At 63.1% G+C, this 10725-nt stretch overlaps 1 protein-coding gene and 1 pseudogene across 1 annotated transcript; both read right to left on the bottom strand.

The window, feature by feature from the left end:
* Positions 1–719: 719 nt before the first annotated feature.
* On the bottom strand, positions 720–6624 carry LOC148776057 (scavenger receptor cysteine-rich domain-containing protein DMBT1-like). Its single transcript, XM_088842025.1, has 8 exons — positions 5976–6624; positions 5590–5904; positions 3478–3851; positions 3271–3376; positions 2733–2807; positions 1985–2122; positions 1239–1545; positions 720–917 (listed from the first exon to the last, which is right to left on the bottom strand). Exons 1-7 carry the CDS (start codon positions 6622–6624, stop codon positions 1259–1261), a joined length of 1944 nt encoding a protein of 647 aa, XP_088698151.1. The 3' UTR covers positions 720–917; positions 1239–1258.
* Positions 6625–6959: 335 nt separating this feature from the next.
* Positions 6960–9434, bottom strand: LOC148776056 (scavenger receptor cysteine-rich domain-containing protein SCART1 pseudogene; annotated as a pseudogene).
* Positions 9435–10725: the final 1291 nt, after the last annotated feature.

Raw genomic sequence — 10725 nt, 5'->3', positions numbered from 1 at the left:
GGTTCAGACATCCTGGGAAATAGCTATTTCCCAGATATCCTGAAAAATGATATTATGGGTGTGATTTCAGACTGGATGCTGTGACCTAATGTAGAACTTGATGTTCCTGTAATGCATTTTTGCTTCTGTACTTTGCTTGCTGCTCATAGAACTAAAGATCCCTGGATCAAACTCTACCCACAGAGGAAGATTCCTCCGTTTGAACAACAGAAAAGGGGGGAGATGTTAGGAGCCCTAACATCTGAGTAGCCAGGATAGGCCTGAGACCTTGCTTAGGCCTAAGTTTTGATTTCCTGGAGAGAGGGTGGAGGCTAAGTCCACAGAAACTCCTCCCTAAGAAGATCCCGCCGGCGCCAAAATTAAGAAACTCCTCCCTAGAAAAGTCCCGCCGGCGCCAAAAGTCGGGCCAATCAGAGTGAAAAGGGAAATCCCCCAGAAAAACCCCGCGCGCATATAAACTGGCCAATGAGCTTCCGTGCATGCATGAACTGGCCAATGAGCTTCTGCCAGCTTGATCTTTTGAACAGAAATAGGTGCTTATGTAACCTGAGATTATAAAAACTGTGCTCGGGGCTCTTGTCCCACTCCACTGCGCTGGAGGAGGCGTGAGCCCTAGCTCGAGCTAGAAATAAACCCCATTCTTGCTTTTGCATTGCTGCGAGTGTCTTATTCTACCAGTATGGGGGGACCGGACTCAGGGCATAACAGTATGAGATGAATTATGGATGAGACATTTAATAAAACTCTTTAAGAAACAAGGAGGATGAAAGCCCCAGGCACGCTGGCCTCTCCCCTGCCCTGGTCTCGCTGATGTCCCCTGGAGCCTGCTCGTGGTCAGCACGTCCCAGGGCAGAGGCCGCTGGGGTCTTCCTTCCCAGCCTGAGGTGTGAGAAGGCCCGGGCTATGAAGAGCCCTATCTGCAGTGAAAGAGAAAAGACACCGTTGGGGACCCTCAGCAATTCCTCAGAGACCCAGGACTCCTGGGCCCTGGCTTCCTGCTCACCATGAGGCCAGAGGGCGGGGCAGGGGCTCCTCCCACCACGTGCTCAGCCCCTACTGAGCTGAGCCTGAGCCCTACTGAGCCCCTACTGAGCTGCTGGGCGAGAGGAAACCCAAAGAGAAGCCCAGGCCCCTCACTAAACCCCAAGTCTATCCCTGAGAAGATTCAAGTCTAAGGGACAACTTGGAGGGGGAACCAAGTGTCCGTGCACCAAGCCTGTGGTGGGAGAGTCACACACACGGAGGATTCCCAGGGCCTTTAGATGTAGGGGCTGGCCTGAGCTGAGCCCTGGGCGTAGCAGCAGTAGAGCAGGAGAAGCACCATGGCCGTCACGGCACAGATCTGCAAGCCCGTGGGGTTCAGGGGGGCCCCCTCCTCCGCGCTGCCCTCCTCGGGCTCAAGCTCGGGCTCCACCGCATAGCCGTACTCCTCCTCCAGCACCATGGCCCCGGACGCTCCAGCAGCCTCGTCTTCCTCCCCCGTGGGGGCAGCTCCAATGTCCTCATAAACACCTTCTGAGGACAGACTCCCCGACATTCCAGAACCTGCAGGGGTCACACCAGAGCCCTTTAGCTGAGATACTCCTAGCAGTTAAGCCTGCCCATGGGGCCCCTGCGGGGTGGACCCTGGGCTCCTCTGCCGCAGCTCCCCACCGGCGGCCACAGGCTTCCCCAGGCACAGCATGTGGGAGCCGTCCCCGGCTGCATGGAGGACAGAGGGGTCCAAGAACCCTTGGAGGCTTCTGTCCCACCCAGGGAGCCCCGGGACTGCAGATTCCCCCATCTGGCCCCTCTCAGAAGTGGGGCAGGGCCCAGCGTCTCCAATTACCAACAACTGATGGATTTACTTGGCAGGAAGTTGCCACAGGCTGTGGCAGAGGGGCAGGGACAGACAGAACTTGAGATGGGCTAGGGTCTCAAGGCACCCCCCCAGCCTTCCCACCCCAAGGGACCAGGGTCAACCCCACCCACCACGCCCACCTACCCCTGCATGCGCCTCTGCCCCAGAACCACTGTGCCCCCAGGACCAGTGAGATGATGACCAGCAGGGTGCCGAGGTCCAGGCCGAGGGTCATGGGCAGAGTCCCAGCCTCAAGGGCAGGCGCCAGGACCAGAGGACTGCCTGGGAAGACAGGGAGAGGAGGGTCTCCCCTGTGTGCCTGCTCCTCCTGGGGCATTGTGACGCTCGGCCTGGACCACCGGAGCCCCTGGGGGGGCACCCAGAGGAGAGGTGGGCCCTGCAGTCACAGCCCTAAATCCAGGAGGCGGGCCAGGCGGGAGGGGCCGGGAGGGCAGCGCTTAGCATGCTGAAGGTGTCGGACTCAGTGTCTAAGAGGACACAGTGTGCCGGAACCGAACCCCGCAGCTGGCAAGAGAAAGACCCCAAGGAGAGGCCCAGCAGGGCCTGGGCTGGCCGACCCTCCCTGGGCTCTCTGCCCGCCTGGCCCAGGGCACCTGCAGAGACTAGCGTCTCCAGCACAGCAGTCCTGGGATCCGGACCTCCACACACCAGCCAGGTGGATGTGGGAAAGTCCACAACACCTCTGAGGCAGAGCCCCTCCAGGAGGGCCCCTCAGGGTGGGGCAGAGCCCCTCCGGGTGGGGCAGGGCCCCCATGCAGAGCCCCTCGGGTGAGGCAGGGCCCATCTGGGTGGGGCAGAGCCCCATGCAGGGCCCCTCCAGTTGGGTTGAGGCAGCGGGGCCAGAGCTGAGGCCTGAGAAGTGCTCACCCACCTGATGCCGAATGTAGGGTGACAGCCCCTCTGTCACTTGCAGGAGAAGTGGGTAGGATCCAAGTGGGAGCCTGGGCTGCGGCCAGCCAATGCCCCAGATCAGCACACCAGCCCCCTCAGGCTGAAACAGAGCTCATGGAGACAGCCTCCGCCCCAGTATCCAAGGGACCAGCACGGAGCAGCCTCAGAGCCAGATTCTGCAGCACCCAGGGCTGAGGGGGCCGCCAAAGGAACCCACCAGGCACTCCATCCCCAAGCCCTTGCAAGGCCTCACCTACCCATCCACCCCAAGGAGGGGGCAGACAGAGCCCCGCCCCGGACCATTCACTCCATGGAGGGCCAGACGGAGCCCCCCGGACCACTCACTCCATGCAGGGCCAGACGGAGGCCCCTGGACCACTCACCCCATGGAGGGGCAGACGGAGCCCCCCTGGACCACATACCCCATGGAGGGGCAGATGGAGGGCCTGTGGTCACCGGGGGGCAGGACCCAGATGGGAGAGGATGGGGAGCCAGTTGGCAGGGGGGGAGAGGGGTACCTGGGCAGCTGCCCATCGAGGAGCAATTGAGGGCCTCCCCGGAATCCTGCGTCATTGTCCCTGATGATCCTGTTGGACTTAAATAGCAGTTCACCAGGTGTAAATGCTCAAAAAAGTTTTAGAACGGAACCTGTGGAGCCCAGTGCAGTGACCCCACCACCCCCAGCCATGGGTGAATGGCAGCCCCTGTGGATGACCTGTCAGGACACTGAAGCTGCCTCGAGGGCCCCAGAGTCTGCCCGCCTGCAGTAGGTGGCAGGGCCTACCTGCACAGGTGATCCAGACCTCCTCTTCATGGGGGCAAGAGTGCGGGTGCCAGGGGGCTGAGGGGCACTGCCATAGCATGGAGCTCCGCAGCCGGCGGCACTGGATGTTGTCCACCCAGGAGGTGCCCAGGCTAGTGTGCACCGGCCTGTTCTCCAGCCAGCCCTGCTCCCCACAGTCCAGCTGCTGGCAGATGACGGACAAGGAGGCGTCCTTCAGGGCGTGACTGCACACGGCCCCCCACGTTCCATTGTGGAACACGTCCAACCAGCCAGCACAGGGCCCAGCGCCACCTCGCAGCCTCAGGGCCACTGACTCTGGAAGACAAGCCACTCGGGTCAGAGAATCTCTGAACAAGGAGGCCACAACCAGGGGCTCCAGCACCAAGACCCACGCCAAGCTAGGGCATCTGACATCCAGCTCACATCCCCATCCATCCCCACCCAAAGACGGGAGCAGCTGCCCACAGGGAGCCAATTTAAGCCCCAGCTCCAACACTGCAGTCCCCAGTAACTCCACTGACTGTAGAAATCTGTCCCTGGAAATCACTCAACTACAGAATAACCCTTTTAAACAACTGCAAAAATCCAACAACATAAAAGGAATCAGCCTGATCTCCGAGTCTGTCACTGGCCCTGGCTGGTCAGCGCCCAGGTAGTGGCTCGTCACCCTGTAACGGCGAGAGCCCAGGAACAAGGGGTGTGTTCAGCTGACTATAACATGACCACACAGTGGAGTAGGACACAACCTTCTAAAAATAAGTCAAAAGGGCCCGTGATACATCAAATATACATACCTGGGATAAACCGAGGAGTTGCGACATGAATTTCATCTGACAGGATCGTAACTAAGTAAAATAAGCTTAGAAAATAAATGGCAGGAATTACATCTGTGACAGAATAAAAGCGGCCAGTCAGATCCCCGCATGTCCCTGCCCCCTCACGGAGTCTACTCCCAGCCCTGGATTCGGGCTGACCTCTGACCTTCCACCAACCAAATGCACGGGGCCAGAGTGACCGGTGCCCACTCCACGCCTGGGCCTCATGAGCGCCTGCCTGCCTCTGATCTCCCCTGGGAACCCCGCTGCTGCCAGGCGGAATAGGGACAGCAGAGTCCCCACCCCTGCCAACAGCCAGGCCCCCGGCAGAGGCCTCTCCGCCAGCGAGCACCAGCAGCTGCCTGAGGAGCCCAGAGCACAGAAGAAGGAAGAGCTTCAAGCTGAAAACACAGTGGAAGCTAAACGTACGTCCAAGGACAGAAAGACCAGACATGCCAGCAGAGCTAAGTGTGAAGTGGACAGCGCCTAGAGACCCTCTCCCGGGAAGCAGGAGGAAAGGGCAGAGCCCCCACCCCCGCCAGAAGAGTGACAAGGACGGGGGAGCCAGAACAGCGGGCCTGCTACTTGAAAAGAGACGGTGACTCAAGTGGAAGCAGTCATCTAAACATCCAAGAGAGCTGAAGAAGCCGTTCCTAAAGCAAAAACTGGCACCAAAATCCATCAGAAGAGGCCAAGAGGCCACACGGGGGTGCCCACCCCGCTCCCAAAGGGTTTCCCGGAGATGCCAGAGGAGGAAGGCGGCGCGGCCGCCTCCAGCATGTGACCGAACCCCACCGCGGAGGATACCGGCCCCCAGGCTAGATGCCCAGAAAACGCCTCAGAGATGCATGAGCGAAGAGCAAGCAATCTTCCGGCCCTGCCTGCACAGTCCTGGAAAGAAGCCGTCCAGCACACTGAAATGTGGATCAAAATCAAGAATCCAAGACAGGGAAGCCTCACGTGCCAACGTGAGGTGGGCTTCGGGCAGCTGCGGAGAAAGGCCCCCAGTGCAGCTCCGGGGCCGGCAGGGGCAAAGAAGGGGGCGTCAGTCCCGCAGCATCACCGCAGCAAGAGGGCATTGAGGAGTCAAGTGTGGAGGTCTCCACACCGGCAGGAGAACAGCCCTGGACGTTTCAGTGCGATCCCAGGAAAGCACTGGCCATGACGTTACCCACAAACACAGCGAGACCCCTGGGGACCCAGCGGCCCTGGGAGGGCACTCGGGTCTCAGCACCCACCTGAGCAGAGGACACCCGCGTCCTCCTTGTGGCCGCAGTCGTGTCGGCCCCAGCCCCGCGACGGGCACCGCCACAGCGCGGCCTCGTGGCCCTCACAGGCCAGCTCGTCCATCCAGATGCGCCCGGCCCCGGCCCCGAAGTGCGCGGCCCCCGGGGCGCCGAGCGCGCGCCCGCAGCCCAGCTGCCGGCACACCACCTGCGCGTCCCGCAGGTCCCAGCCGTCGTCACACACGGTGCCCCACTCGCCCGCGTGGAGCAGCTCCACGCGCCCCGCACAGCGGCCCGGCCCCGCGGCCAGACGCACCTGGAGGCTCCCTGCGGAGGGAGAGGCCCAGTCAGGGCGCGGGGCCCCTGGAGGGGGTCCCGGGGGCTGGGTCCGCACTCACCCGAGCACACGACGCCCGCGTCCCGCGACGCCCCCGCCGACACCAGCGGGGCGGCGGACACGCTGCAGCGGGTCAGGCGGGGTTCGCTGCCCGCACAGCGCACGCGGCTCAGCCCCAGGGGCGCCGCCCCGCGCGCGGGCGCCGCCGCCTCGTAGGCTCGCTCCGCCGCTCCGCAGCCCAGCTGCCTGCACACGACGGCCGCGCCGCGCAGGTCCCAGGCCTCGTCCAGGACGCGGCCCCACACCCCGTCCAGGGCCACCTCCACGCGGCCATCGCAGCGGCTCTGCCCGTCCCGCAGCCGCAGGGCGTCGGGGAGACCTGGGGGCGGGGGCGGGACACTGCAGGGCGGCGGGGGGACCCGGCCTGTCCCGGGCCGAGGACACTGCCTCCCGGCGCAGCCCTGTCTGCTCCCGCCTCCCCTCCAGCCGCGCTCGCGCTGACCCACCGGACACTTGACCTCACTTCCACCCAGAATGTGCCGGCATCTAAGAGAGCAGATTACTCCCGCCACCGACCCTGACTTGTGTGAGCCCCACAGCGAGTGCAGTGCCGACCGGCGCACGGCCGGGGCTGCTGCAGCCCCGGCTCCGCCGCACCTCTCCTGGGCCGCCCTGCACTCCTGCAGCGGCTCCCGAGGCACCGGCTCCATGTGCCCACGGCTCCATCCTGTGCCCGCACCTCTAGGTCTCTGTCCAAAGCGAGGAGGAGCTACAGAGTCCGCTCTCAAGACTTTCCTGCCTGCCTTCGCTCACCTTCCCCAGCCTCCTCTTGCCTCTCCCACAACAGGTGGGCTGCACAAGGGCCATCCCCCCGACGTTGGCACCCCAGGCCTCAGACAGGACTGGGCCAGTGGGAAGCACCCAGGGCGCACTCTGCGGCAGCCCACTCGGAGCATGGAGGGACAGCCAGCCCACAACCAGCTCCCTGCTGTCCCCACCCCACCCCACGCCAGGGTGGAGGGTCCACCTCACCTGAGCAGACCACCTAGGCATCTCGCGAGAAGTCGCAGCCGCTGCGGAATTTGTGGTTCAGCCTGCAGTTCTGGATGGTCAGCTCGTCGCCCCCACAGGTCATATACTTCCTGGTGACGCTGCCATCTTGGTGGGGGACCTTCAGGGCAGGGCCACACCCCAGCTCCCAGCAGAACACCGTGGCCTCCTCCCAGTTCAGGCCACAGAGGCGGTCCACCCCGTTCACATTCCCGATCTCAGGGAGCCCCGCACAGGGGCTCTGGCCCTTCACAGGGCGTTGCGCACAGTGCATGCTCTGCTGACTGGGCAACCTCAGGCCTCGATGACAGACAGCCGTCCCCAGCAGGGCCCTGCCTGGGCCAGACCAGCCCTGCGCCTCGCTGAGGGGTCAGCGCGGGGCCGCTCAGAGGCCCTCCTGGCTCAACGATCTCTGGACACCCTCGTTGAACTTTCAACACAGACGCCTGCGTTCTCCCTTTGCTCTGGGCCCCACAAACCGCCCTGTGGGTCAGCTCAGACAGGACGTGAAGTGCCGGACACAGCCCTAGACCCTCCAGACAGACCTCCAGGGAGAACACTGGAACTGGCAACGGTGCTAAGATGCCTGCTCGGTCCGGGCGCCCCCTCGAGTGTCGCCCCCACCCCTGCCTGCTCTTCTGTTTGTGCATCCCTCTCGGTCTCTCCCTGGACAGCAGGCTTGGTGCAGCCAATTTCACCGTTTACCCATGGCTGCATCCCCAGCTCCCAGAACACTGCCGCTGCCTTGTAAAGAAGGGGTTTGTTAAGCAGAGCACTAGGGCTGCTGACACGGGAGGAAGGGAGAGCTGGAGAGCCTGCCCGTCTCAGATGGCTCTGGGGCCCCTCCCCCCCATACCCCAACCCAGGACTAACGGGAACACGGAGCCGCCGCCACCCACTCATGGGGGCACTCGCTCTCCGTCCAGGCCCCTAGGCTGCACCCCCAGAGGGAGGCATCATCTCCCCTGCAGGACACATGGCAGAGCCAGGGCCACACCGCCTCTCCGGGCAGCAGGACGTACTTGGGGGCGCCCACGGCCCGGCTGCGGCCCAGCTGCCTGCAGACCACAGATGCCTCCTTCAGCGTCCACTCCCGGTCGCACACGTGTCCCCAGGCCCCTTTGTGCCGGACCAGCACCACCCTGTCACATGGACTGGGCCAGCAGGCCAATCACAGGTCGTCGGGTCCGCCTGCAGATGGAACAGGCTAGTGACTGTGGGCGACAGCAGAGTCAGTAGTGGTGACAACAGTGTCTGGGGCCCCTGCCAAGGCCCGGCTCTGAGGCCTCCGTGCAAAGCCAAGTCCCGCGCCCCGCGGAGCAGTCCAGGCAGGTGGTGGGGCAGGGGCCCTGAGTGCCGTCCTTGACCCTCCGGAGCCCCCACATCCTGGGTGACCGCAGGCCTGAGGCATGGAAGCCCACTGCCCTCTACCTGAAGTGGGAGGCTCCTTCCACCACCCACCCCAGCCTCCAGCCGAAGGTCATTTCCCAGCAGCCCCGCAGCCCCCCATCTTCCTGCTCACCCCCGCCTCACCCCCAACTGCCCACCACCTGACCCCCAGCTCACTTTCCTGGGGGCTGCCTCTTGGGTCTCCGAGAGTCTCAGCCGCCCCCTAACCTTCCAACCCCACCAGGAGCAGGGCTGCACCCCTCACCAGGCCCCTCACCCCAGTCTTTCGGGCACAGCCCCCCTCGCCTCAGGCCCTGGACCGTCCATCCTCCCACCAAGCCCTGGGCTGACGCAGGAGGGTGAGATGGCCTCCACAGGGACAGAATGCCCCGCTTGGGCCAGATCACCTCCAGGGCCTGTCCCGGACTCGTGGGGTGGGAGAGAGTCCAGGACTCACCAGGGAGGAGAGGGGAGATCCCCCAGCCCTGAGTCCAGAAGCAGGCACACGGCGCCCACCGCCTGCCAGGCCTCACCCACCGCGCCCACCCCTTCTCCTCTGGACACACGCGTGCACAGTGTGCGCCTTTTTTAACACCAACCAGCACCCCTCCCGCCAGCCGACCTCTGCGCTTCAGAACCCAGTCCCCTGCCCTTCATGCCCTCCAGCATCACCACCCAGACCCTACCCCACCCAGTGTGTCCCTCTGTCTGGTTTTCTGTCACCTCCTGCTGGACCCTGGATCAACCTGCTCAGTGACCCTTCCTCCCATCAGCCCCCAGGGCACCGCCCAGGGCCACCCTCACCCCCTCCCCAGCCCTAAGACACACTTACACGCTGGGCACACAGCTGCCCAGCCTTCTCTCAGATGCGTCCCTGCCTGCACGCGGCATTCACACTCTCCACGGGGCCCACAAGCAGACCGCACGGCACGCTCTCACCCCAGCAGGACACCTGTCCACAGCTCCTGCCATGACTTAGCCTCTTGGCTTCTGGACTCAGCAGCCCCCACCCCCACCTTGATGTGGTGTCTCTCTGGGGCTGGCTCTCCTCCGTGGCCCAGCACCTAACCACGCTCACCATCACGGCTGGGAGCCCCCAGCTTGCCTACACCCACCCACCACCTGCCTGCCCCGAGGGAAGGAGACGGAGCAGCTCCCTGCAGAACCCATCAGCATCCCCTGTCCATCTGGGTCACTGTGGCCAGACACCAGCCGTGTCCCTCACTCCAACTGCACTCTGGCCAGCCCTGCACCCTGGACTCCGAGTGGCGGGGGCCTGGGGCTCTGGGCTCACCCCGGGTGGAACCTGCTCAGTCAGCGCAGGGACTAGCGTGTCTGGGTGTCTGCACTTTGGAGCCCCATGTGTTCTCTGCCCTAGGAAGTGCCCCCACTTGGGCTGAACAAGACCCCAGCAGACAGCTGATCACAACAGGGGACCCTCACACCCCAGGGCCTCGGCCTCTGTGGAGAAGAGCCTCCAGAAGTTTCCATGGATGGAGGAAGAAAACTCTTACCAGTGGGGGCGGCCCTGGTCCTAAGGAGGACGATGCTGAGTCCCAAGGCCCAGAGAGCCACCCTCACGGCCCCGCAGCTGCGAGCCTCAGTCAGCTTCCACAGCTCAGCCTGCGCAAAGGCAGGGATCACAGTCCAAGGCAACACACAGAAGCAGAGCCGTCAGCGGCCCCTCAGGACCAATGCTACCGTGAGGGCCTTTCCAGAGCCTATCAGTGGCTCTGTCTCTCCATCTGTGGTCGGAGCAGCCAGTGGCCTGGCGGCCCTGAGCTTCACGAGACCGAGCGGGGGCCCGGCCTTGAGGTTTCCTCCTCTGCTGATCACGCTGACAGGGAGCTGCACTCAGACCCCACAGACAGGCGGGTGCTCCAATGGGCTCACAGCCACAGCAGCAGCCAAGCCCTGCCCTCCACCCAGGCTTCAGCGCCCCATCATGGGTGGTGACACAGTGACCCCAGACCCTGGGGACCAGCAGGGACACAGCAGGAGCCCCAAAGCACAGAAGAACAAGACAGGCCATGACAGCTTTGCAAGGGCCCTGAGACCTAAACTATCATTGGAACCAAGGCCACACAAGAAGACCGGAACCTACACACTGAGTCTAAGCAGAACGGCCGCCTGCTGAAATAGAAGGTTTAAACAGAAGCCAGCGTGTCCGACATCACAACCAGCGTGCCTGGGGTACAACTGAAAATCACTCACCATGAGAAGAGCCGGGGAAACCACAGCTGATGGTAAAAGACAATCAGCTGCCAATACTCGTCAGAATTATCTGATGAGGACTTTCAAACAGTCACCGTAAAGATGCTTCTATTATAAATGGCAAATTCTTTTTAAATAAATGAAAAAAATTCCAGCAA

The sequence above is a fragment of the Moschus berezovskii genome, chromosome 12, assembly GCF_049115385.1.
Source record: "Moschus berezovskii isolate FMDL1 chromosome 12, NW_MosBer_1.0, whole genome shotgun sequence".
In the NCBI taxonomy this organism is placed as follows: Eukaryota; Metazoa; Chordata; class Mammalia; order Artiodactyla; family Moschidae; genus Moschus; species Moschus berezovskii.
This window is presented reverse-complemented; position numbering and strand designations above follow the sequence as displayed.